The 26,701-nt window shown below is 56.0% G+C and overlaps 1 protein-coding gene across 14 annotated transcripts in view; it reads left to right on the top strand.

The window, feature by feature from the left end:
• NCOR2 (nuclear receptor corepressor 2) overlaps window positions 1-26,701 on the top strand; it is a 222,326-nt gene that overhangs the window by 95,006 nt on the left and 100,619 nt on the right. For all 14 annotated transcript variants that reach the window (XM_032198747.1, XM_032198746.1, XM_032198739.1 and 11 more), the window contains exons 5-7: window positions 9,177-9,356; window positions 14,707-14,820; window positions 25,565-25,621. In XM_032198747.1, the coding sequence (XP_032054638.1) occupies window positions 9,177-9,356; window positions 14,707-14,820; window positions 25,565-25,621 (351 nt within the window). The remainder of the gene's footprint in view (window positions 1-9,176; window positions 9,357-14,706; window positions 14,821-25,564; window positions 25,622-26,701) is intronic.

Below are 26,701 nucleotides of genomic sequence, written 5' to 3'. Positions count from 1 at the left end.
GATTTTATAGTTAGCAAAGGAAAAGTAAACACAGTAATCATTTCATAGCCCTGTGCCTGCCAAACCGAGATGGAAATTCCAGCCTTGGTGGGAAGCTGCTGCTTTGCTAGCAGATAATACCACATTCACTGTGGGCTTATTCTTGCCATGGGAGCTGAGATATTAAGGTTTTTTCTCTAACGTGCTGGCCTGGAAAGGCAGGGGTGCCTTCACATTGTTCTGCAGAACGGGCCCAGGCCGGGGCCTGCATTTCGGGCCGCTCCGCAGGCCTTGAAGCTAGGCCCGTGCTGCCCCTGAGCCCTGGAGAGCTGTTGTCCTGCCTTCTTCCCGCTTGGTCTTAACCTCAGGTAATGCCCTGATGCTCGAGGAGTGTCAAGTTTGGGATGTGGTGGTTCCTAAACCCTGAGACCACATCCACCCAAGCAGGGCTGCCCCGGGCCTGGCGGTGGTGGGGTCCCAGGGGTCTCCAGCCCCTCCAGGCCTCGGGATGTGGCCTCCTGACGGAAAGCAGGGCAGGAAACGGCTACTCAAACAAACAGCCGGTGTCGAGGCTCCCCCTTCCACGTGTCTGCACAATTATTAGAACAATAAAGCATTGAGCCCAGCCGGCGGCCAGCCGTGATTGATAGCGCAGCTGACGCTCGCTTTTACACCACCCATGCTCCTCTGTCAGCGAATATCCCGGCTCCGTGGGGCTTTATTTGGGGTTGTCCCTGTTCCCCGAGCTGTGTCGGGGCTGTGTGTGCAAGGGGTGGCCGCGGACACTGCTGTCACAGCGGGTGCCTTGTCCCCGTGTCCCGTGCACGTGCTGGGGATGCCTAAGGGGGCGATGCCGGAGCGAGCGGGGAGCTACAAAAACGGTGCTGGGGACCCACGAGGCCACGAGAAGCTTCATTAAAAGCTGTTTGAAGGGAGGGCTGTTTTTCCCCCAAGCCTATTCATGTTGGTTGAATTTGTTTTTTCAAAAGCATCCAAGGCGCTGTGCGCTTTGTTTCACACTCAAACAAGTTTCCCAGTGCAGCCACCGCTAAATGGAAGGCAGACCAGCTCGGATTCCTGATCAAAACAGGGCTTGTTTTTTTTGCTTATTATCTCAACTGGTGAAGTTCACAGGTCACGTTCACCACTGACCCGTAGCCGTTTCCAGGCTGTCGAGTTAGCCTCCTGTGTCGTGCGTATATGAGTCTTAAAAGTCGTGTGTGTGCGCGCACCAAGCTGCTCCAACAGAAACAACAAGACCTCGCTGGTGAAAATTGAACTTCTGAGATCTAACTAGATTTTGGAAAAGAAAAAGGTCTTTGGAGGATTGCTTTTAAGTCCAGTTTTTGGCAGCTTTGGAATTTGTGGTTTTTGCAGACAAGACCTGCAGAGTCAGATAGTTTGCCATGGGGTGGGTGAGTCTTGGAGTCAGAAATTCGTTGAAGACTTCCCCTGGTGCTTGATATGAGGGCATGGCTGGAACACACCTGTATGCTGAATGGCCCTACAGGTACCACAGCAATGAACTGGTGGTGTGGGGTTGGCGAGAGGAGCTCGGTGGACAGCTGTAGGAGCAGCAACTGATGGCTTTCCCTGAAGAACCCACATGGTTTGAAGAGCAGCTGCTAGAAAAGGGCAGGACCTCGGTGCTGGGACCCCCAGCCCATGGGTGTCTTGGTGCAAGATGCCAAGAGGAGAATCAGGCTGGGTCTGTAGCACGCCTCAGCCACTGCTAATACCATCGTAGGTCTTCCTCACGCTTCCCTTCTCCATCAGTCGAGCTCTTTCTCACAGCACAGCGCCCTGGCTTTGGGGAAAAACAATTTGGGCGGTCGTTGCCCAGGGGGAGAATGGAGGAAGGGAAGGCGGACTGGGCAGCCTTGGAGGATATCTTACTTGGAGCGCTTAAATAGAGCTGTCTTCATTCATTGCCTTCCCTGTAAACCTGCTGCCCCTTGCAGCCAGCTTCCCCGTGTTCGTGCTGGTCCTGATGAACTCCCTGACAAATCCCCTGCTCGCAGCCGGCTGGGTGCTGCCTGAATGGGCCCCGGCGTTTTTGAATTTGCATGGCTGAGGAGTCCCCGCTCCCTCCTTCCTCCTTCCTCCTCCCTGGCAATAGGAGGAAATTCAAATGTTTCTGAAGAGCGACATTTCCATTTCAAAAGCTGTTCGCTCAAGTGCGTCTGGAGTGGGATTTCTCTCCCCCCCACTCCTCTCTGAATGGCAGCTTTAGAAGTCTCATTTCCTCTGCTTGATAACACCAGGCTGAGAAGGGCTTTTGTCTTTCCATTTCCCCTCGATTTTTTATTTTCAAACGAGCGAGGTTTTCAGAAGCGGGCCGTGGTGGGCTTCCCTCCCCCGGCTGCGTGGCCCCGTGCCAGGATGCACCTGGTGGCACCAGGGAGCGAGCCGGGGGTCCCAAAATGGGGGTCCCAAAACGGGGGGCTCAGCCGGGCAGGTGACAACCTGGGAGCACCCTCTGCGAGCAGAGGAGGAACAGGAGCACCGTGGATATCCTGGCGTGTCCCAGCTCCTGCAGTGAGTGCTGAGCTGGCTCAGGACCTGGCCCCGCGTTCGCAGCCTGTGTCGCCGCGCTGTCTCACATGGCGCTGACTTGCAGCCCGCCGGCTTTTTGGCTGCAACAGCCATGCCAGGTGGGATGGGGTTCTGCTTTTTGGCTTCTGTGCCATGCCTAGTGGAGGGTGGATTTAAGAGGATGCATTTGCCTGCCTCCTTCTGCAGGACTATCGCATGCTTCTTGTGGGATGGCATTTGCTGTGAGATGAGGGCTGTGCTAGCATAAAAGCAGAGAATTGCTTCTGCAGAGGCCTTTTGACAAAAGGCAAACTCCAGCGTGCTCTCAGCGTGGCACACAGGGCTTGAGGGCTTCTCTAGCTTCTTGAGTGCCGCTTAGGACGTCGCAGGTTTCCAGGGAACAGTTCTTGCGTCCTCAAATGCTCGGTCAGAGGGAACGTGCCCGCAGGGATTAGCGGGACCTTGGCGCTACAGCCCTGCGTGGCTGGCGTGCTGGGAAGGCTCAGGCCTCGCTGTGCTGCCTGTGCTGGCAGTCAAAAGAGGACAGGTGGTGTTACAAAGCCAAAACCAAACACAGGGAGGCTAAAATTTTCAGTGGTGTGGAGTGAGCGAGGCGTCTACATCCGTCCAGATGAGGGGCATCTCGAGCAGGGATGGCTGGAGGAGCTTCTTCCCCCTGTTTGTCCACTGCACCCGACTTTGGGGACAGAGCTGCTCGGTTTGGTGGCAGGACGCTCCTGGGGCTACTGAAGGAGGCTCAGAGGCAGCGAGCAGATTTCCTGTACATGTTGTGGTCCTCGAGGCTTGCCTGTAGAAACCCCACGAGCCACGGGGCTGGGGGGATGACGGACATGTGGGGCCGTGCCACCGCGTCCTGCACTTCTGTGGAAGGCCGTGGCGATTACTCAGAGGTTCCTGTGAGAGCTGCCAGAAGCTGGCCGGTTCCAGGGAAAGGGGGGCTGGGGCTGCTTTGAGCCCTGGCCACGGGGCGCCTTGTGCACGAGTCCTGGTGGGAAGCCACAGCACAGCTTTCTGTGGGCTGGCTTTTCTTCCTTAGCCTCTCAGAAAATCCCCCTGTATTCTTCCAGCAGCTCCTAATTTTTGTTTTGTTTTGTTTTTGACTGTAACTTGGTTAGCAGGAGGCCCTGCTCATTTAAAGGGATGATTTGAGGTTAGCAAAGGCCGGGGCAGGATTTGGGGTTTGTGTGCTACAGGGACAAGGATGTTCTGTGCCATACATCGTTCGGTGCGACGGCAGCGCAGGTGAGGTGATGCCCTGGGTGGCTGCTGGGCGCGTGAATTATTAAAAGCTGCCAAGCGACGAGTCCGAGGGCTTGTTGCTCTGGGGGTTATGCTGACAACCTCAATTTCTCCCCCCTGCTTTTTTTGCTGCAAGCAGCAGGATGCAGCCTCCGCTCTCTGTGACCCGTGCTTTGCTTTTGGATCCTCTGCGAGCAGCAGGTGGTTTGCTCCTCAGCTCCAGCCCCGCCGCCTGCTGGGTGGTCTCGGGCTCCGTGCGCCCCCCCAGCCCCAGCCCTGCATTTCCTCACAGCTTTCATGGCACTTGCTGCTGCCGGCGCGCCAGCGAGCTCCTTCCCCAGCAGGCAGGGGGGCCACGAGCCCTGCTTTGCAGGCAGAGGGGGCTGGGGCAGGGCTGCCTTCCAGATCCGTGGTTTTCTCCCCAAAATGCCAGCTTGGAGCCTCGCAGGAGCGCAGGACCCGAGCCGCAGCTCCCTGCCACCTGCCCCCTGGGGCCAGCCTTTGCTCATTCAGTTCCGAATCACTTCCACTGAGCCAAGCGGGCATCAAAAGGAGATTTTATTCTTCTTGACTCGGGCATTTCATTTTTTTTTTCTGAGTTAGCAAAAGGCACATCGCTGGCACGGAGCAGCCTGCCAGATGTATCGACTCCGCTCCGTAGCTTCGGGCTGCTGAAGATGCTCAAAGAAAAGGTTTCCAGAATTTTTCTCAGCATTGCAGAAAGGCATATTTTCCTCTAAACTTGTTCTTGGAAAAGGCAGAGTTGTTTTGGCTGAAATTTACTATTTAGAAGGAAAAAAAAAAAAAGGCAAAAAAAAAAGCCTGAAGCAAATATTCAGCATGGAAAATTTCAGCCCAGATAGCTAATTTCTTAACAAACTTAGAATCAGTGGAAAACCCAGGATTTTCGGGTAGGAAACGTTGGGCAATCCTTAATGAGAGGCGGAGCCATTAGCTCCTCGTCCTAATGAGGAGATGGGTAGGTGAGAATTCATCACTCCTGCGAAGTCAGTAGGGAACATGCGAGTTCAATGCAATTATTATCCACTAATGGGGAAATGCGAGGAGGTAATGAAAGGCGCAGCATCCATTTGTCAGTATAATGCCTTGGGCTTCGGTGGGAGTTTGTCTGAGCGAGGTTTTCCCCGATCTGCCCCGTTACCCTGAGCTTCTCGCCGCGTCTATCCGCCCGTCTTGCTGCTTCTGTAACATCCCGCGATCCGCAGGACCAGAGGCAGCATCTGTGAAGGTTAACGCTGCGGAACGGCTCTTTTTAAGCACGAGCAAGTTTTGCAAGACGAGATGCTCTGCTTTGGGGAGTGCGTTTAACTGCAACACCGACTGGGAAGGTTTTACCACCCTCGTAAATCTGCTGGAGGGGGTGGGGAGGGAGGGAGGGTCAGCATTTGTTCCTGGTTTTGCAATTCAATTGCTTCAAGCTGTTGAAACATCGGGGAAGTTTTTTGACCTACTTTCGTGCAAGCTGAAAAATTGTTGGGATATTTTCTGCCCCGGCTCTGTGGAATTCAGCTGGGTTACAGGGGAAAGGAATTTCGTACGCCTTCTCATCGAGTCACATTTCTTTAGAAGAAAAATAAAAACATTGGGGGGGGGAAAAAAAAATCGACTTTGTCTTCAGACAGCTTCTTCATCTCCGGCTTCGTGCAGTCCCCTGAGATCTGGTGCTGGGCTGCGTCGGGGGAAGGTGAATGTATTTTTTGGGTACCTGCCCTGCCCACGCATGCCCTGCTGTGTGGGAGCAGAGGCAGGAGGCGGGCGATGCCTCGGCACTGCTCGGGTCTGCAGCACCATGATGAACCCACTCCATCCTGCACCACCTCATCCCGTTCCCCCAGGTCCTGCAGCCACCTCATCCCATTCCCCTGGTCCTCGGGAGCTGCTCAGCCCTCTCCTCGGGCATGGTTTTGGCAGGCGGTGCCACCAGCTCGCCCAGCAGCCGTGTGCTCCTCCAGCCTGCCTCGCTCTGCCGCTGCGGGGCCGCGGCCGAGCTGCGAGCCAGGAGTAGTTAAGAATTAAAACTCCGTTTCAAGGATTGGGCTGCTGAAAGAGCCATTAGCGCAGCAGATGGCTGCAAACAAAGGAATTGTAATAACTCGATGTACTTTTCACTGCTCGGGCTCTCTAACGCCGTGTTTGTGCTGCTCTCCGGGGACGGGGGATGTTGGTTTGGGGCCTTTTTGACGTTTTTCTACTGTCAGCGTTAGTGCAGTGCTGTCACACTGGGGTTGCTGATGGGGCAGGTGGTATTTGACGCTTTTCCAGTTAAAAAAAAAAAATCCTTTGGCCCGTATTTAGCTTTTTTAAGCATTTATACACTTGTTTTTGCCTTAATGCCCAGGAGATGCGGCGCTGGGGGGTGGAAACGAGAAGAGAAGCACCCCCAAAGCCTGGCCTTGCTGTCTGACAGCCTCCCAGTGCTAATTGGTTTCCTCGCTGCCAGCATCTCCTCCTGCTGCAGGGAGGTGCGTGCAGCTTCTGCCCCCCGCTCGCCCAGCCTCGTTACCGTACAAATCCCATAATAATAAGGCCAGGAATAAACAGGATCTCCAGTAGCTGTTAGCCACGTATAAAAACAAATCGCACGGAAACGGTGTAATTACTGAGAAAATACCAACATGAGTAATGCAGTAATTGCTTTCTTCCCTCCAGCAGACTTATTCCAGCTCTCCCCCCTTGTGCTGGTCTCGAAGCCTGTGACTCCCCGTTAATCAGAAGGATTTTAGGTTCCTCGCTACGCTTGTCCCAAGCCCGGCTGTGATGCTATCCAAAAGACTGGTGTATATTTTGCCTCGGAGGGTGAGGAAGCAGCAGTGGTCCAAGCAAAGCCACCCCCACCCATTGGCATCCCCAGGTCCTTCCTCGCGGGCATCCAGGTGCCCGCCCCAGCTGCGGGGTTTGCGCTGCGAGGGATCAGCACGGGGCTGTTTTTTGGCTTTTGGTTTTGTTTTTTAATTCCTCTTGCTGCTCCTCACTTGAGGTGGAACGACAAGGACCAGTGATTTGAGGTCTGGGGACGCTGCCTCTATTTATTGCTGTCATCATCTCCCAGTGCAAGATGATGATGGGTTTTGTGCTCTGACTGGAGGCTCTTCCCCTTACACAGCTTTGCTGCCATTTTGCTTCAGGTTCGGAAAGGTAAAAGGATACAATTTTATCAGAAAAGTTTACCAAAGGGTTTTGTGCCAAGTAGCAGATTAAAAATGCCCTGTTTTGTGTATTGGCCAACACGAGAGAGTATCTTTAGCTCCCCGTGTGCTGTGGGAAGCCTTTCTCTCCTGCCTTTTTGGCAGGTAGCTTTCTGCCTTGTAGAAGAGTTTACCCACCTACAAGCCTCTGCTGCTTTCTCTCCCTGTTTCTTAATCTGAACCAGATTTCGGGAGCAACCGATTGCTTTTGCTTCTTGCAGTTGTGCTGCTCCTCTTGGCTTTAAAGAAAATCCAACACAAACCCCACACCTGTGGACAAGACGTTGAACTTCACATCCCCGCTGCAGCAGGCCGACCTTTTTTGGTGTCTAAACCCAGGGCTGTAAAACGAGATGGGATCTGCTTTTGGGATCCTCCAGAAACCTTCAGTGTCCCTCTGATTGCCCTTCTGGAGGGCTGCTGGCACCAGCCAGCTCAGCCTGCAGCCTGGGTCGGGTTTGGTGCTCAGCCCACCTGCTTTGGGGTCCGCTGGTGGGACCTGGCCGCTCGCCCGTGGCCGTGAGTCAGAGCGGAGGGGAGGACGGCAGCGCCAGTTGGTGCAGAACAAGGTCGCCTTTGTCCCCGCGCTGTAATTAAGGTAGCGAGGTTGTGTGAACTCCTTCCCTTGTTTACTTTCCCTCTCCCCTCCCCTCCCCAGCAGCTGCAGGGTGCTGTGCGCAGTCTGGCAGCGGTTTAGGGTTACAAACCAAGCCGCAGCTCCTCTTCCCCGCTTCCTGCCCCCTTGAGGGGGAAAGAAAATCCATCCTCCTGCTCGGCAACCGTAGAGATAAAGGTTTAATTGAGGTGTTGGGCAACTGCCAGACCGGGAGCGCAGTGCCCCGGGTCAGGGCGTGCCGGGGTCCCCTTGGACCTCGCCACAAAGCCGGGTCGGGGCAGGGCTGGTGCCTGCAGCCACGGTGCTCTGGGTGTGCGCAGCGCCCTGGACCCGGTGCTGCACATCCCTCGGTGACCACGCAGGAGGAAGCATCTGCACCAGCTCCTCTAGCTCAGGGGCTTCCCTTCTTGTTCCCCCAGCTGCTGCTCCATCCATCGCAGCTCCCCTCCCAAGCGGTCACCTCGAGCTGCTCGTGCTCGGACGGGGCTGTGAGCACCAGCAGCTGACAAGGACAGCGCCGAGCCCTTGGAGCAGCTGCTCAGGAGGGAAAACGCGGTTTTGTTTGCGTGGCCGGTTGCTGTCACACAGCTGCTTCGTCCCAGGTGCATTCATCAGGGCTGCGTGAGCTCATCCAAGCACAAAACTCGGGGCTGTGGGAGTCGGGCTTCCGAGTAATTGGGAGTTTGGGGGCGAAGGGCGGTGTGTGGGTGAGGTGTTGTGCCTCTGGGTGCTCGTGGGGTGCTGGCTCGGTGGCATCAGCGAAATCATCGCTTCTCTGGAGAAGGAGCTGCAAGTTTCAATGCGTTTACCACGAGCTGGAGGCAGAGGGGAAATGAGAGCCGGCCTCTGTGACGGCCGCGGAGGTTTTGCTGATCCATCTGGTGTCTGATTTGAAAGGTCCTGCTGAGCAGAGAGCTGCTGTACCTGGAATTTGCAAGAATCTGTTCTCCATCACTTCCCTTTATTTTTATCGGAGCTGACCTCATCCGTCTCTGCGGTCTCCGTTTCTGGAGGGATGTTGGACATCTCGCACCTGGGGCTCCCCCCACCCTGCCGAGATCTTAGGGAGGTGGAGGGGAACCCGAAGGAGCTGGGAGTCCCCTCATCTCCTGGGCCCACCCTCATAGCCAGTGTGCTTCATTTTTTTTTTTTTTCCCAGCATGTTTGGGGCTGTGTCAGTGGAGGACGAGCCTGTGGCTACCTCATTTTCGAGGAAGCAGAGCCGTGAGCTGGCTGCTGAGACACGAAGGGATGGTGTTTAGGATTTCAGCCCTGCAAGCCATGGGTTTGGTCCTGCAGGACTGCAGGTGATGGGAGCCTCAGAGGCTTTGGCAGGAGGTCAAGCTGCTGTAGCATCCCCAGGAGACCGGGCTGGTGCCCTCTGGAGATGCTGAGGGTTGCAGCACACGGCAGCGATGGGATGTAGCAGCTGGTACCGCTTAGCCTGACGTTTTGAGGTGTGTGTTTGTGTCTTAGAGGGCTGGGACCGGGCCGGGGAGCTGCCACAGCTCCTGTGGGAGGGTGAGAGGAGGATCCCAAACCTGCCGGGAGAGCTGACCTGCTCGTTTTGTGCTCCTCAGGATCGTGGCCTGCCTGGCAAACTGGAGCCCGTGTCTCCCGTCAGCCCTACGCACCCCGATGCCGAGCTGGACCTGCTGCCGGCCCGGCTGTCCAAGGAGGAGCTCATTCAGAACATGGACCGCGTGGACCGCGAGATCACCATGGTGGAGCAGCAGATCTCCAAGCTGAAGAAGAAGCAGGTAAGAGGCTGGGGATGGAGGGGAGAACACGTCCACGCTGCTGCCTGCTGACTTGCACCCTGTCCCTCCCCGTGCACGTCCACAGAGGGGCAGTGGCAGTGCCACCAGGTCTGTGTCCCTGCTCCTCGGGATGTGGGGACGTGGCCGCTGTGCTGACAACCCGGGGCTGGTGGCTGCGAGATGAGGGAGCTTTGGAAACTCAGCTTTGGGCTCTCTTACACATCAGAATGTGATAAAGGGAGTAAAATCTGTATTTAGTGACTCGCCCACGGTCATGCAGGCAGTCAGTAGCAGAGACGAAATGCAGTCTGGATTGCCCGAGTCCTCTGTGCAGCCCAGCACCAGACCTTTTCTTTTCCCTTTCCAGCAATTGTCTTTGCCCAGCGCTGTTGCTGCTACTATTGTAGTGCTGGGCTATTTAAAACATTGCTGCTGCACCCTAATGGCCCCACATGCTCAAGCCTTCCCGTGCATCCAGCCCGCTTCTCCAGGGCTCTGCAGCCACAGGCAGTGCCCTGACCGGCTGCGGTCGGAGCTGTGCCCGAGCCAGGGACCTGAACCTGATCCCAGGCAGTGCCTTTCCTGCACAAGAGCACTCCCTGGCAGAAGGATCACCCGCCTTACTGTAGCCACATATACAATTACCATAAACCCATTAAGAGATTAATATGACAAAACCTTGGGGGATGTCTGAAAAACCCACGGACTTAAAGGCTTTCACTTCCTAAACCAAATCACTTCTGTATCTCTCTTTCCAGTTGTTTTTTCCTTTGCTCGTGGCAAGTTGCTAAAAACCCTGAGGCCGGTAATCCCGAACTGCCTCTCCCGAGGTTTGTCAAGAATTTGTCAATGGAGCAAAACGCGTGCTTGGGCTGTCGCTGTGTGTGAGATGGGGACGAGGCCAGTGCTCCTCGAGGACAAGTGTGCTGTTGACCTTCCTCCCCATCTGCACAAGTGGAGCAGGAAGAGGAAAAATGAGCATGGAGAGCTGGCCCGAGAGGCTTCACGTGCTTCTCAGACTCCCAACCCCCCTACCTATAGCCCAGCTCCTGTCCTGTGCCTGGCTCTTTTGTAAATATTTCGAATGCAGGAACACCCCACGTCTTCTTTCTTTGCTGGAGCTGTATTTTCACACACCAGCTACTCTCCCTTTCTTTCCTGCAAGCCAAAGCAGGGTGTTTTTTCTTCCAACAACGTGGTTTAATTCACGTGAGGGACCTTTTTTGTGTTGCATTTTATCTACAGATATATCAGGGTGCTTAGGGAAAGGGAGCTGAGATCTTGCAGGAGCTGCAGAGGAGGTGCAAAACACGCTCATTTCCCATTCCTGCGAGGTGAGGGGCTTCCAGAGAGGGGCACGTGCCTGCTGTGGTGGCAGCCGAGAGGCCTGGCAACTGCAGAGCCGCTGGGGGCTTGTTTCAGGGGCCGAGGAGCTGCTGCTGAAGTTGTTGGGAGCAGCATATGCTCCTTGCTGTTAAAAGCAAGCTGTCCTTCCATAAGGAAAAGGAGTGTTGTTTTTTTTTATTGTTGGCTGCTTGGTTGGTTTATTTCTTTCCCTCTGAACAAATTTTACGATTCTCCCTCCCCACAAGAATGCTCTGATGAGTGGGGAAGAAGGCGAAAGTGGTTGTTGGCAGCAAAGTCATCCCCTCCGCTCCTTTATTTATTTATTTAGGCACGTGGAGGGAAAGCCATTTGGTATACCCGTGGCAGATCCCCTCCCGTCCCTTCCTGCAGGAGAGCTGGCACACGGGGGCTGCTGCGGGCTCCTGCCCGAGGGTCTGCGGGAGCGCTTTGTCCGTCTGCGCCTCCGAGCTGTCAGCGCAGGAGAAGCACGGGAGAGGGAAAAGCAATCAGCCTGAAACAGATCCCGCTCCTCCCGGAGCAGGGGGTGGAGCAGGGGAGGAATTGTGCGCGGCCGTAATTTCCTAATGCTTTTCCCCTCTGTCTTCTTTGGGAGGCCTTCTCGGGGTAATTAAATTCGTTTGTAAGGAAAGGCTGCGCAAAAAAAAAATAAAATAAAAAAAATTAAATACAACTCACTATTCCTCTGCCTTCGGTTGTTCCAAAAATGGCAACGAAGGCTCTGCCCGGCTTTGCTGGCAGGAGGGGTTTCAAGAAGCAAAAGACTCGAGCAAGCTGAGAAACCTTCCCCAAATCCTGCGCACCCCTGGCAGAAGGCCGCTTTGATCAGCCATCCCCCGCTCATTCATGTGCCATATGTGCTTCCATCTCTCATTGAGTTCTTTCTCCCCCCTCTTTCTGACAGCGCAGGATAATCTTCATGCATTTATTCCTGGCACTGGCACTGGGAATCTTAACAAGAAATAAACTGCTGGGCTTTTCTTCGCAGTTGTGCCTGAGCCTCCCTGGATGCCGAGCTCGGCGCAGGGCTCTCCGGGAGTACAACACTCCCACCTGGTGATGGAGGTGGAGCCGGCGGCTGCACGGAGCCCTGCGTGGTGTCCAGCTGGACTGGGAGCTCGGGGCCTTCCCCTTCCATCTCCTGGATGGGTTTTCTCCTCCTCTCCCCCAGGTTCTTTGAAGGAAGTTCTCAGAAGCGCGTGGTGGCCGGGAGCCCTCTCCTCGCCGCTGGGCAGCCCGGTGCCCATCCCGGCATGCCGTGCTGGGTGCGTAGGACATGCACGTAACCACCCTGCCTTCATCAGGCAACGTGGGGGCAGGTTTTTGTGCAGGTTGGGTCCTTCCTGAAGTGTCACCCACCTTCCTGAAGTGTCACCCACCTTCCTGCCAGCCCACCGATGCTGGCTGCAGCGCAGCGCCCGCCAGGCTCTGGTGGCCCCTCTGTGGTGCGTGCTGAAGCCAGAGGGACTCCTGGCCAGGGATGGGACAGGACAGGACAGGACATCTCCCTCACTTCCAGCCAGGCTGGCCTGCAGGTGCTGGGGGAGCCAGCGCCACGGCTCATGATGACATTTTGCATCCCGTTGACATCGCTGCTCTGGCTTTTGGGGAGAGGAGAGGACTTCCAGGCGGTCGCTGCTGGGCGTGGGGAGGGAGAGAGTGTGGAGCCGTCAGGTCTCATCTCTCAGCCCGCTCCTCTCCCGGTAAAGGTCACAGTCCCAGCCTAGCTTTTGTGGCAGACCTTTAAGAAATCCATTTTGTTCGTGTCTGAGAACCTTGACCTATTTCGCTTTGCCATTTCCCACAGCTCCCAGGGGTAGCTGTCGCGGGCTGAACCTGCTGAGGTCAGGTTTGCCGTTCCAGCGGGCTGCGGCGCCCGCAGACTCTGCCCGCATCCGTAGCCTCCAGCATCTGGCCCTTTAATAGCTGTGCAGTGTTACGCCATGGAGAGCGGAGTCTAATTCTCCACTGTATTTCAGCTATAATTAGATTTGTATTTTTTTTTTTCTTTTAACGAGCTGCTTTTAATGAGCCTCCACTTACTGGCAAACTTTCATTTCCTGATATGCCATCAAATCCTCTTGTCTGAAATCAATTACAGCCGAGCCGACCACTTCGCAGAATTTTTGTGGGTTTCCAGAACAATGCAGCCAAGTTTCTGACATTTTTTTTTTATTATTATTATTATTTTTTTTTTACCCAAATATTTTCCCCGAGAGGAGGAGCAGATTGACTGATGCCTTTGCGGCTCTCTCTTCTGCGTTGTTCGGAGCTGGGGCTCTGGGGTGCCTTCGCTAATCCAACAACACCGCGGCTCCGGGGGAGCAGCGCGGAAGCGGGGAGGCACCTGGGAGCCCCGCTGCGTGCTGACAGCTCCTTGGCAGCCCGAGCTTCGAGCCGGGGCTTCCCGAAGAGCTGGCGTCCCCCTCGTGCTCCGTGAGCCACCTGAGGAACAGCTGAAAAGCTCCTCTTGCTTTTCGTCGGCGTGCCTTGGTTGGTTGTGGGCACGAAGGGATGGATCCTGGCTGGGTTTCACAGGGACTGTGGTCTGGCAGCTGATGATGGACTTTTGGGTTGTATCAGGGCGTTCACTGTGCTGCTGACCTTCCCCGCAGAAGAGATGGCCACCTGTGGGAGGGCAGAACCCGCTGAACCCCGTGTTTAATTTAGAGGCTGGGGGTTATCTCGGACAAGCCACTAGACCTCGCTGCGTGCTTAAGCGTTTTCTTGGCCTGCATCCTGCAGCCCGAGCAGTGCTAAAGCTCATCAGCAGCGGGGAGCGGAGGTGATGTGAGGAGCTAATAGGTGCCCACCCTCTTCTCAGACCAGGAGACACTGCTGGCTGGAGGATGGTGGCTTCCTCTCCTCCCATGAAGGCAGCTTGCTCAGTCCCAGGTGCATTTTAATTCCCAGTAAGGGGTGCAGTCAATTTTTCCTTTGCTTCAACAGGGAAAGCTCTAGCTGCAGGAGAAAATAAAAAGATTTTGAGGTTTGGAGCTGAGCAGAGAAAAAAAAATCCTATGGGGCTTCTGAGAAACCTTCCCTCTGTGTCTGCCCTGCCCCACAGCTGCTTTGAGCTCCTCGTCCTCGCAGGGAGCCACTGCCACAGGAGGAGCTTGGAGGAATCTGTTATTTCCTCTTCCATCCGAGCAGTTCCTCAAACGCAGTGAGAGGGCTCTGATGTCTCCTCCTGCCTCGCAGCACTCAGGAGAACCGGAGGCCCAGGTTGTACAGGGAACGTGCCTGCCGATGGCGGCGATGTTCGAAAGCTCTCCTCTAAACCCCATGGTTTATAATTCGCGCTTGCCGTGGCCTGAGCAGCTCACGGGCGGGTAGGAACACACGAGGAGGCTGCTGGGCTCTGAACACGGGGACGTGGCGGCCTCCGTGGTGCTGGAGGGAGCAGCACAGTGTGGTTTTGTTCACCTTTGCCTCTCCCGTTTGGCCTCCTCTGCCCTGCTCAGGCTCATCTGGCCGCACAGGGGCGGCTGCCTCCTGCTCGGAGCAGAGCGGAGGTGCACGAGTCATTGCACTGACACCAGTCATCCCGGGGTGTCTCCTCCAACCGCAGCACCAAAAGAGAAAACCGACAGCAGAGAGCAGCCTCGTCACTCACCCTCGCCCTTCCACAGCTTCCCTTGCAGATGGCAGCGCCGGAGGCAAGCAAGAGCTGCGGCTCCCCTCTAGGATTTCGAATAAAACCATTATTTCTAGCCTTGAGCTGCTCTGGGAGGCCTGCTGAAGGCTGGTGGTCCTCCTCTGCCCTGCACCACCCTGCCAGCACGGGGACAGGGCAAGCCAACGTTGTGCTTCTGCCCGCAGCCCTCCTCCCCCTTCCATGTCACCGCTGCCCGTGACGGCTCACAGGAACTGCCGTGGTGGTTTCTGCCTCGGTCGCAGCACCGCAGAGAGTCTCGTGTGGACGGGGACAGCTGCCTCGCTCGCTGTGACTCACTCTCCTCCTCCCCTCTTTTTCCTTCCACAGCAACAGTTGGAGGAAGAAGCAGCCAAACCACCCGAGCCTGAGAAACCCATCTCCCCCCCTCCGATCGAGTCCAAACATCGCAGCTTGGTGCAGATCATCTACGACGAGAACAGGGTGAGTCTGGAAACGACGGAGATCGTGTGGTTGTGCTGTGTCATCCCTGCTGGGGATGGAGGGGCTGGGTGAGGGGCAGGCGGGGGAAAGCCCCCGCGGGGAAGTTGTGATGGATGGAGCCCCGTCAGCCCTGAGGTGCTCTCTCTGCTGTGTGGATGAAGTGCAAATGTCTTCTGAGCCCTGTGAGAACCTGCTTGCAGGGGTTTCCTGTGATAAGTGTTAGATTTGAAGCGTTCAGGAGGTGCTTCAGAGCCCTGTCTGTTAAGTAGCTCACTTCATCCTCTCCCCTGGAGTGAGCCTAGTCAAAAATTGCCTCGAACGCTGGGCTTCGGCTTGGTGGGGTGGGCTGCAGGGAGGTGAGGGATATCTGTGATGTCTGAGCCCTCCTGGCTACCCCTGAGCCACGGGGCTGGAGCAGAAAGGACATGGATGCAGCCCTGGCTGGATCTGTGGATATTTGATGCTGTAAATGGCATTAGCAAAGGTCATGCTGGCATCACTGCCTCTGGATCTCTGCCTTGACCGCTCATTTGTTGCGCTCAGCCATCGCCTGTAATAGCAGCCTTAGGAGATGTGGATTTTGCTGTGCGTTGGAGTGATGCTAGAAAATTGGGCCCTTTGGTAGATAATCAAGCACATTCATTTTCATTTAGGTGTTGGATAAAAAGGATGATTTTGCATAAAAGGAAAACTACCAGTCGCTAATTATTTTGAATTGCGAGGCCTGCGATTTCCCTGGGAGCTGCAGAAATCCAGGTGCCTGACTCCAAAAAAAAACGCCACCGCCACCAAAAAACAACAACAAAAAAAAAATCCACGTACCCTGCGCTCGCAGGCAGCGCAATTTTCCCGGTTGTACTTTTTCCATCTGCTTTTCTCCCTCTGCAATCGGAAGCCTGGCGTTGGCACAGCCTGTTGTCCTGTTGTGCAAGTGGCCGAGGGCTGAGGTCGGCGCGTTTTGAAGCGTGAGCACACGCCAGCTGCTGGTGGCTTCGCCACCCGGGGCTCTGCAGGCAGGTGCTGAGCGCTTCTAAAGCGCTTCTTCCCTTGGCACCACCGAGTGCCCTTTGCAGGAGGCTTAGGTTGGGTGGCTGATGCATCCTGTGCAAGGATTGGGCTGACAGAAGGACATCTCAAACACTTTTATCCCTATTCTGTTGATTGCATCCTCCCTGGACACTGTCACGTACCTGGCCCATGTTAAAAGGGGAAGAAATGGGTGATAACAGTGAGGCAGGGAAGGAATCTTCAGATGTTGTATTTCCAAAAGCTTTCGTTGGTGTGGTCCCCGTTAGCAGGACGTGGTGCAGGGCTGAGTGTCCTCCTGGGCCCTTATCCTGCTATTTTATCCCTCATTTCCACCCGCTCCTGCCCCAGCAGTATGGGCACACGTTCCCTCCTGTCCCTCCCAGCTGTGATCTGCTCCCGAAGCCTCCACCAGTCCCTCAGGACTGCTGCTGGTCCCATAGGTAGTATCAAAGTGCAGGAACAAGTGTGGGGTTTCCCATTTGAAAGTGAATGGTTGTAATGCCTGAGGTGTCGCGCACACTGCCCAAGGCTGGTGGCATCCCCTCGTGATGCTCCTGACGTGGTTCCAAGCTACGCTGATCCTCAAGGCCGGGCTGCAAGCAGGAGTATTTTTGTTATTAACCTTCACAACAGGGTGCCCACCTTCCAGGTGGGTGTTTAGTGAGGGAAGGTCACGTCTGGCACCAAATCTCTGCGTAATTTGGAGTTTGGCTCTGTGTTCATATCCGTGTGATCTCTGTGATGGGTAAATGGAGGTTCCTCCTCTGTGTTGTGGAGTCCCGTTGAGAATAGCGTGTGAGCGAGCCTGTCTGTGGGCAGGAGGCTCGGACCAAACAATCCTTCCCTTCTGCTTGATAGAAACCATAGCAGGCTGGAGTTCCTCCTCTGAGGAAGACAGCAGGCCACGTGGAACAGCTGAGGCCGAGCGATGGCAGTTTTGGAACATGTTCAAAGCAGCGGAAAGGCCCGGTTTTTCCCTCATTTGGACATGGAGCACCCACAGTGAGGCCCTCACACGGAAAATGGCCGCTGGTGGTCACACACTGGGTTCCTTTGTTGGTGGCATCACCACAAGCGGGGTGACCCCAGCCCTCTGGGACACGGGCTGGGCCCTGTTGTGTTGCAGCCTTACTGCGGCTCGGGTGGGCTGGGGAGGTGAGCTGTAGGACTAAAGGGCTGCGAGCTGAACAGAGATGTAATGATCGGGGGTGGGGAAGGTCAGGGAGCCAAATTTTGAGAAGTTTTGCCTCTCTTGTGTGGCGGAGAAGCAGCGAAGGCCTGCTGAGTGCCTTGAGGCCTGCTCGCAGAAGGAAGGTGCTGTCATGGGCCTGCTGCCGGCACACAGGGGGAGCACAGCTTGGTGTGGGGGAGGCTGCATTGGGAGAAGCACAACCAGCAGGAGGATTCAGAGGCCTGGGGATGAGGCGAGAGAGCAAAGCACCCCAGAAGGGCTGGCAAAGCCCCGGCGGGTTGTTACCAGGCCATATTATGGCCGGGGGAGAAAGCCTGCGCTTGTGCACATAGCGGAGCAGGTGGGAGGCGGCGCGGTTTGCGCGGGGCCGCTCGTCTGGCTCTGCTTTAATGAATTCCCCCTGAAGCACGGCTCTGTGCCGCCCCCGGCACGCGGGTGCTGCCGTGCCCGTTCCCACCGCCGCTGCCAGCCCGGGGCCGGAGCCGCACACTGCGTGCAGTCACAGCGCGAACAAAGGAGGGAGCGAAAGCGGTGCCTGGGAGAGGGGAGGTTATGTGAGGACAGAGCGGCTAGAAACGCCGGAAAATCGAGTTAGCCAGCCGTTCTCTGACCTACTTTCCTTTTGGCGATAGCTGCGGCTTTTCAGGGGTGAATGGTTGCTAATTTTAGCCCACGGTTCGTCAAGGAAGCCTATATGGATTTCTCACCGCCGTGCTGGGTATGGCCGAGGGGTTGAGGTGCGGGTTGGTGCTGGTGTGGCTGTTTTTCTGAAAATCCAGGTGTTCAGCTGCTTAAACACCCCTCAGGCCGCTTGTCCCTCTTGCGACCTACTTAACGCCTGCGATTTGGAAAGTTCCTCGGTGCTGGAGAGCGTAATTGTGGAGAATGTGACCTGTAATCCCCTCTCGCTACACTCTGCTGGACAAGTAATTGATTTCCAGAAAAAAAAAAAAAAAAAGTTGACTGTACTGGTTCTGGGAGGGAAGGAGAGAGAAAAGCTCTTATTGAGCACGGTGAAATGCTGCCTTGTGAGGCTGCGGCTGCGTTGGGGGAGGTTTTCAGGGTCTCAGCTCTTACAGAGAGGCAGCTGGTGGTTTCGTTCATGGTCTCTGATGTCTCGGTGCCTCCTGCCCTGGGCACTATGTGCTGAGCAGGGCCGCTTTGTCTCGTCTTCAAGATGAGCTGAGAAATTGCACCTGAATAAACACCTCTTGGGAAATGCCTGCAGTGCAGTGCAGAATAGCACACACACACCTGTCCCAAAGCCAAAATTTCAGCTGTGAGTGTAAACTGTCTTAACACACCTAAAAGGACGTATGAGAACGCGATTTAATATTTTTTGTTATTTTGCATAGACAGAAACAGGAATAAACAACGGGGCAGCATTTTCAAAAGGATCTGAGTCCTATTTTCAGAAGTGGTTTTTAGCCCTTGAAGAGACAGAAATATGTTGAAAACCAGTGATAGGTGCTGGAATGGCTGAGATGCTTTAGAAAGTGGTAGAGGGAGCCTGTTTGTGAGCGGAGGGGAGCTCAGGGCCACCTTGGCCGGGTGCCATGGGCCACAGGGCAAGTGGTGGAGTGGTGGGGTGCGATTTCCATCCCGCTGTCACACCCAGAGCTGGGCATCAATGGGGTGGTGCTGGGCTACCCAGAGAAACCAGATTATGATGGGCATCTGCTGCTAGAGGTTGACTGCAGTGCAGCCAGGAGGGATCTCCTAAATTAAACCGTGTGAGCGACCTTCGGTGTCTCCCCTGTGGGAGGGAAGCTGATTCCTGCTGGGTCTGACACCTCTGTGGCAGTAGCTGTGGCACAGACTGTTCATGGGCTTCAATTTGCACCTCTGCGATGTGTTATTATATTGAGGGAATTTATCTCCCTTTCATGTCAAATCCCCATAAGCAGGGCAGATCCTCTGGCTGTGTTTTTAGCCGTGGTTTTATTCTGCTGGGTTGTTCGTGGGATTCCTTGCATCCAATTCCCCTGAAATTGCTGTGACGTACCTGGCCTTGCAGACATTTCTGTGCTCTGAGCTGCAGCCTGCAGGCCCCTTGTTAGGCATGCAGGGAGGGCAGTGTGGCTCTGAATTGCTCCCTGAGCCTGTCTCAGGCTCGCCGAGCTCTCCTGCACCGGCATTGCCTGGAGGAGGCTGTGCAGAGCAGCCCCCAGCCCACTGGTGCTGGGCTTTGGGTTAAAAGAGTCCCCTTCATACCCAGATTCCCCATCAGCTACCATGCACACGTGCACGCAGACATGCTCACACTCGCTGTCCCACCCTTGTGGCAGCGTGCTTGTGCCATCTGGGTTCCTGCAGGCACTGCGTGGAGCAGCGGGGTTGCCTGGTGCGGGCAGGCAAAGCCCTGCAGCCCTGCGCACCGAGGCCAGGCAGGATTCTCTCTCCGCCTGCCAGATAAAAAGCAGCCTCCATCCCTGCAAACAAGTGCACGCCAGCTTTCCTCTAAACCACCGAGTTCCCTTTTTGATCAGCGAGGTCGCATCAGGACGCTGCGTGCCTTGGCCCTCCGTGTCACCGCCGTGCCGGAGCGGGGACACCGAGTGCTGCGACCCGCGGCAGCGTGACGAGGGCTGCGGTGAGACCCCTGCGTGCTGCGGGTGCCAACAGCTCCCGGCCGCCCCAGCCCTTCCCCACTCTGCTGTCAGCTCTCCGAAAAACCCGGTTTGATGCAGTGCAGGCAGGGGAAGCAGGCAGCACCGCCTGTCTCGCTCTGGGGATTGAGTTGGTGGAAATCAATAAGATTAAATTTTAATTCGTTTTCTGTCTCGGTGCTTGTTCCTTCAAAAGGGCACAGCTATCTATCTATAAATTCAGCATTATGCTGTAAAATTGGAATTCAAAGGGTTGTTTTGAACTTTTTCCACCCCCTGCTGCTGTTGTGTCTGCGCCGAGCGTATTCCTGGCTATCCGCTCACCCTCATCCGCGCGTTCATGAAGCATTAATGCCCCATCCATAAATACGAGAATAAATAAATGAACGCTTTTAGCATTGCAAAGTATAATCTAGCCTTTAACTACTCAAAGGCACAGAGCGTGACTCAGATCCCATGGTGATTTTATGTCTGTGTAACTGATTTTCTATGAACTCCTGATTTACATTAGAAAGGGAAGAATCAGGCCTGCGTCGTCAGCACGGAGCTGCTGCAGTAAATAAAACCTTATCAGTGAAACGCCATCTGAACATTAAATCTGCAGGGGTTTTTGTGTTTTTTTTTTTTTTTTTTTCCAAGTTCTGGTTGATGTGGTAGCCAGGATGGGGGCATTTTGCTCTTGGCTGCTGGAAGGGCCTCGTTCATTTTGCTTCTGTTGGTGATGACTTTCACTCTGGGCTTGCCTCACCTCGGCTCAGTGGCGTACGGTAATCCAGGGGAAAATCGGAAAGGTCAGAGGTTAGGAGCTATTAACACCGCTGCCTAACAGCAAGATTTCCAAAAAAATAACATTCAAATGCTTAGCCTGGAGTGATTCAGATTTCTTTCACTTTTCCTCAGCTTTTAAAGAAAATAGCCTTTTCTTTTTAATCATTTTGGTGTCTATTTCTAATAATCTGCTTCAGATCCGAATGTCGTGGCGGTGCACTGCCTTATAGGCTTTGTATGCGACCAGTCCAGACCAGATACCATGTGTCATGCATCTTCAGGTCCTGGAATTAAAGACAAGAGGTGCAAAGAACTCAAAATACATCAGGAGGGAGGAGCACAAACCCTGTAGCACGGTGCCTGCTCCTTGGATGAAGTCCCCAAGCTTTTCCCGTAGCAGCCCCGGTGCCGAGCCTGATTTCCAGAAGCCCTCTGTGCGGTTTTGTCAGGCTGTGCCCACCACCTCAGCACATCACTTTTCATATTTGCACGCCTTTGCATGGCATCATAGCCCTCCAGATGACGGAGCGTGGTGCTGTGTTTGTGTGTGAGCACGTGGAAACCCAGCCCAGCCCCGGAGCAGGATTTGCCCTCGCTGGGGGCAGAGCAGGAGAGCGCAGAAACCGGCTGGCAGTGCCCAGCCACGGGGGGCCAGGAGAGCCACCGGCTTGTCACGCTCCACACAGGATGCTCGAGGACGGGTATGAGCACGCAGCCGCCTTTCCTTGTCTTTCTTGCTCTTTGTGATGAGTCATTTGTCACCTCCCTTACGTGCATTGCGGCGGGGAGTCCCCGGCGGTGGATCTGCCACCGCTGCTGTGGCAGGAGGGGTGCGAGGGGAGTCCTGCAGGCTCAGCTCCTGCCTCTGGGAGGGCAGCGAGCTCTGGGGTGGTTTTTCTCTGGGAGGAAGGGGGCCGGGACTGCAGGGGAAAAGATGGGTAGCCTCAGTCCTAGGAATTAAAATCCTTCCAGGTGAAACCAGCGCTGCAAGGTGAGGGTCTGGTCCCAGCAGGGCAGCGCACACGTTCTCCTTTTTGCCCAGCCTGTCCACCCTGCTGCCTCTTTAAGGTTTGCTTATCTCCGTGCAGGACAGGCCGGGTCCCAAATAGAAATGCTCACATTCCCCAGCACGGCCAGCAGCCTGCTGCCTACGGGCTGCTATAAATAACCCCGGGAGCACAGTTCAGCGGCAGCAGCGCGGAGCGGCTTGGAGTGATGGCTGGAGCAATTCCAAGAAAATGCCGCCTCCTAATTTCAGATCCGCTTTCTCAAAATAACCCCCGTGTTTCCTTATCTTCCCGTTTTAAACTTCGCTTCGAGAGGAGCCCACGTGAAGTCCCAGCCGCTCGGCTTCGGGTGCGGCGCTGCCTCGTGGGCTCAGCTCCTCGTCCCCGCGGGAGCTCACGTGGCTGGGACGCTGCCCTCCTGCCCCCTTCCCCTCCCACCCCTTGCTTAAGTTCCATCCAAAAAAAAGAGGCTGGAGTTTGCTTTGAAGCCAAATGCTTTTTAGGGGAGAGCAGAGGTTTTTGTAGTCTGCAGGGAGGTTTTTGCTGCTGGTGAAGATCCCGTTATTTCCAGGTGTGAGCCCAGTCCTGCAAGGTGAGAGCCATCTGCACATCCCTGCCCGTGGGAGGAGCTGGGGAGGGAGGTTTTGGGGGGCAGGTGCTGCTCCTTGCCACGTCTACAGGTCCCCTTTTGTGTCCATGGGACCTGCGGTGACACTGGTTGACATTTGTGGCTCAGCCACACTCCTTGAGACCCTCCATCCCTCGGAAAACGTGTGTGTGCTGGGAAGCTCCACCCGTCAGCACGAACGGTGCCCACAGATTAGAAGGATGTGTCCCCAGTTTGCTCATGCCCATGCTGCTATGAAACCCTGAGCAAAGCAACCGATGTAAACAGGAGCAAAATTCAGCCTCAGGGCTTCGGTTCTGCTGCGAAGGCCTCCTTGCTGAGCGCTCTGCAACATTTCAGGATCCGCACCAGCTCCGGAAAAGGGGTCATTAGCTGCGGAGCAGCGGAGGGGCTGTAAAGCAGCGGGGACCTTCGGGCGTCTCGCTGGAAGTAGTGGTTAGATTTGCTTCCTGATCGTCCCCCTCTGTTAAATAACGGGGATTGCTGGTGGGGGTTGTTCAGCAGGTGGGGATGAACTCTCCGGTTTCCTCCTGGAGGGTCAGCCAGGAAACGTCTTCCTCGTGGAATCAGAGTCAAGTCCTCGGTACCGTGCCTGTGGAAAGGAAAGGATTCAGCAGGGCTGGCCCTGGTCTCCTGCAAGGATCCTGTGGGTGCAGAAGGACCTGGGGCTGGCAGATTTGAGGTTTGCCTAAAATCCCCGAGTGGGTTTCAGGTAGCTGGGCCATGCAGGAGCAGGTTTTCCAGCAGCTGTCTGTGCGCTGGCACGAAGCGCGGCGCGGTGGGACCCATCTGTAGGAGCCACCCGTCGTTCCTGGCTCTGCCACCAGCTCCCGCGTGGCTCTGCCTGGCCTTCCAGACAGCTCCGTTCCCATCTGATAAATGCAGCAAGGAGCAGCAGCAATTACGGTGCGTGTCAAGTGTTAATTGGGCGGCTTTCATGATAGAGGCATTGCTTTGTGCGCGTACGGAGATATGACGTGCTCGGAATCGCTTTCCCTCCTGATCTTTCGTTCTGGAGACGTGTGCATTGCAGGCAGTTAATGCAAGACAAATCATGTCATTCTTCCTGATTCGCCACATGTTCTGCCGATGGTGATTTGCCTCTGGGCTGTCTCATTAAGTTGTCTAAACATGGCAAACGCAGCGGCTGAGGACGTTCAGCCTTTTCTCCGCGTTGTTGGCGCTGTACCCGCAGCCCTCCGGCAGCACCCACTCGTGGCTGGGGCATCCTCGGGCATCCTTCACCGGTGCTGCTGGGAGAGGCTGCGCCTGCAGTCTCCAACCCGCAGTTATTTAACCGGCCTGCAATTAATCAGGCGCTGTTTTTTTTGTCCTGGGGGCGTCCTGGAAAAAACTCTGCTCAGAGGACGTGTCCCACTCACAGGGAATTGCTGGTGTGGAGGAGGGAGCTCGGCCACGTCCCCTCTTGGAAGCAGATCGGGGGGTTCTATACCAGTTTTAGTGCCCCCCTTCCTTCCCTGCCCAAAGTCTTACCCGATTTTAATTGTTTAAGATGCCCTAATGTCACCATGCAGATGGTCTGTGAGATCAGCAGGTTTTATTGCTCTCAGAGACTGAAGTATTAAGCTCTGGCTATGAGTTCTCCGTAGCACCATGAATATTTCAAGCAGGCAGGTCCCAGGGCAGGCGTAGCTCCTTCCCGTTAATGAATCCTGGTGCACAGCAGTGGAAACACTCGGTGCTCACCAGCTTCTTCTGGGGAGCCCTGCAGGGGCTGGGTTTGACCGCGCTGATATTTTTGATTTCCCTTTATTTCCTTGTGGGAGGCCAAATGCGACAGCTCCCTGATACGAGTGGCTCAGGCATGGGTTAGCCTGCAGGCTCGTACGCTGCTCTGCCTGATTTTGTGGCTGAAATGCCCTCGGAGGGCAGGAGGAGAGGCAAGGGGCAGAGCTGCAGCCACAGACGGGCACGGGGCGTGCGGAGCCGTGCGGGTTATGCAGGCTGAGGCCGCTGGGGGGCTGCAGCCCGGGCTCGAGCTGTGCCTCTGCGGTGCCCAGCTGCAAATTGCATCCCAGGCAGGTGTCCTGCTCTCCTGTCCTGGTCTGGAGCCCAAAATCTGCTGTAGGTGGCTGTGCTCTGCCCCAGGAGCCCGTGGGAGGGGTGAGGGCACTGCGAGGATTGGGGAGCGCAGGGTTCAGGCTTAATTTTGCAGGGGCTCTGCCACCCCAGCTCGTGGGTACGGCTCTGGTAGCATCCTTGGGGGCACTTCTGAGTGTCACAAAGCTTCGCAGCCTCCCGAGAGCGGTCAGTGGAGGGGCTGGGGGCTCCTCCTCGTCACCCACCCGGCCTGGGTTGTGCATTGCTGGGGAGCAGCAGCGTGGCTGCGGGCACGGTGACTCACGGCTCGGGGCCGGGGCTGCAGCTCAGCCTGGGTGTGGGTGTGCAAAGCCCCAGCCAGGAGCTTGCACACCGACTGCCTGCATCCGTGCTGTGGGGAGGCCTTGCTCGGTGTCGGGGTGAAGCTCGTGGCTCTCAGGGCACCCACAGAGGTGTGGGGTTGGTGAGACGTGGGGTGTCCTGCGAGCCTGGAGGGCGCATCCTGCAGGGAGTGAAAGGAGATGGAGGCTTGGTGCTCGTGTGCCAGACAGCAGCGTGAGTCAGCCCCATGGTTAAATCCTGGGAAGCTCAGCTCTGTCCGTGCTGCTGCAGCCCTCTTTTAGGCAGCCGTGGGCTTCCTCTCCCCCTATCCCACATGTAAAATAACCCGTTTCACTGAACACCTCTGAAAATCCATCTCCTTGTCCCCCTCGCTGCCAGGTACCGGGCTCTGTCGGATCAGCCCCGTGCCTTGGCGGCGGCGTGGAGCGCTCCTGATTTATTGGGCTGTTAGTAACAGAAATGGAAAAGCCTGGCTTTGCGAGGAAGTGCTGTTTACTGAAAATGTCATCTTTTATTTAGGCTCCTGCCGCAGCGAGCCCATGGCTCTTTTCAGGCCTGTTTAATTAGTAACCACCCCGCAGCCCCGCCACGTGTTCGGGGTTTCTCTCTAAGAGGCGCAGGGAGGTTTGGCTGGGGAGGGAGGGGGCAGCCGAGGGCTCCCCGGCTGCGGGGAGGGGAGGGAAGAGAGAGCAAAACGAGGAGCCAAGGGCAGCTCGAGTAGAACGATCACATGCTCGCGGAGCGATGAATCCTAGAAAGGGCATCTCTGTGTGCATGTGGGCTCGCCCGCCCTCCTCCTCGCACTGCGGCCGCGCCGAGGTAACGTGCACGGTTCAGCAGCTCCAAAGCTGGAGGAGCCCGGGGCTGCGGGGCAAGGACGGGTTTTGGGGGGGTTTGGGGGGTTTCTTGGGGTGCTGGGAAGCTCCCAGTGGTGTGTTGGGGTAACTCGAGCTGCCGCTGCCCGTTGCCTGCAGGGATTTGTTGGGGAAGGGGTTTTGGCACAGGTGGGGCGCTGGAGCAGAGGGCTGTAAAGCAGCAGCAGAAATAACTTTTCTCCCCCCTCCCTTCTCTCTCTCCCTCCTCCCCTCTTTGCTTTCCCTCCCTGCAGAAGAAGGCAGAGGCTGCCCACCGGATCCTGGAAGGACTGGGTCCCCAAGTGGAGCTGGTGAGTGCCACCTCTGCCCGCGGGGGGTTTGGAGCGGGGCCAGCCTCGGAGAGCTCCCCGGGAGGCGAGCGCCCCGGCGGTGTGCGTCTGAGCCGTCAGAAGGAAGTGTGCTGCTGGCCAGGACGTCTCGCTGGCGCGGCACCAAGGCAGGAAACGAAGTGGCTGAGATGAGTATTGAAACACACACACACACACACACACAGCCCTCTTCGGAGAGCGTTAACCCTTCGGCTCCTCTGTCGCACGCCGCGGCAGGGCAGGGTGACACAGAGGGGGCTCTGGCACCGCACAGCCCCGCGACAGGACGCTGGCACCCTGGAAAGGGGAAGGAGGGCGCTGGGGAAAGGGCTCTGAAAGCACACGCCAGTCACAGCCACAGCTGCCTGCAGGTATCGGGACCTGCGTACGTCCTATTTCTGTCTCATGCACACAGAAACCGAGAAAAACACCTTTAATAACTTGTCATTTCGGGGCTGCTCCAGCATCCAGCACGATTTTGCTGGAAGTCAAGCAGCTGATTGCTGGAGGGGTGGCTGGAAACAGCCCCTGAGGGGCTGAAGATGAGAAAGGTGCTGGAAAAAATGATGCATCTGCAGGGATGGTGCAGAGAGAAGCAGCTGGAAGGGTCAGAGCGGGCCGGACCCGGGTCTGGCAGCATCCCTTAGGCTGCACCAGCTGCGGGGTGCAGCAGAGGGAGCCTGTCCTGCCAGGGTGGATGCAGCAGCCCTGGCTGTGCTCATCGGCTGTAATTTGGACTTGCTGTGCGGAGGTGGGACTAATCACTGTCTTCCCCAAGTGCGGAAGGGAGAGGTCACAAGGGAATTAGTGGTCGCTGCTGCGTGTCGCAGCCCGCTTCCTCGCTGGGGAGGCAGGGCGCGTTATTTTTCCTCTGAGTCACCGGGGTCAAACCCTTTGGCCTTCTGCTGAAGGTTGGCGGTGCCTGGGACTGGTGCTTCCTCATCCAAAAGATGGTGCACTTCCTTTCCTTCCCCCACGCACCTTTTTTTTTTTCTTCCCCTCTTTTTTTTTTTTTGGATTTGCTGATGCTTTTCCCTCGGGCGCTGATGCTCCAGAGCCAGC

The sequence above is a fragment of the Aythya fuligula genome, chromosome 17 (assembly GCF_009819795.1).
Source record: "Aythya fuligula isolate bAytFul2 chromosome 17, bAytFul2.pri, whole genome shotgun sequence".
In the NCBI taxonomy this organism is placed as follows: Eukaryota; Metazoa; Chordata; class Aves; order Anseriformes; family Anatidae; genus Aythya; species Aythya fuligula.
The sequence above is the reverse complement of the archived record's forward strand: the minus strand, read 5'-3'. Positions and strand labels throughout refer to the sequence as shown.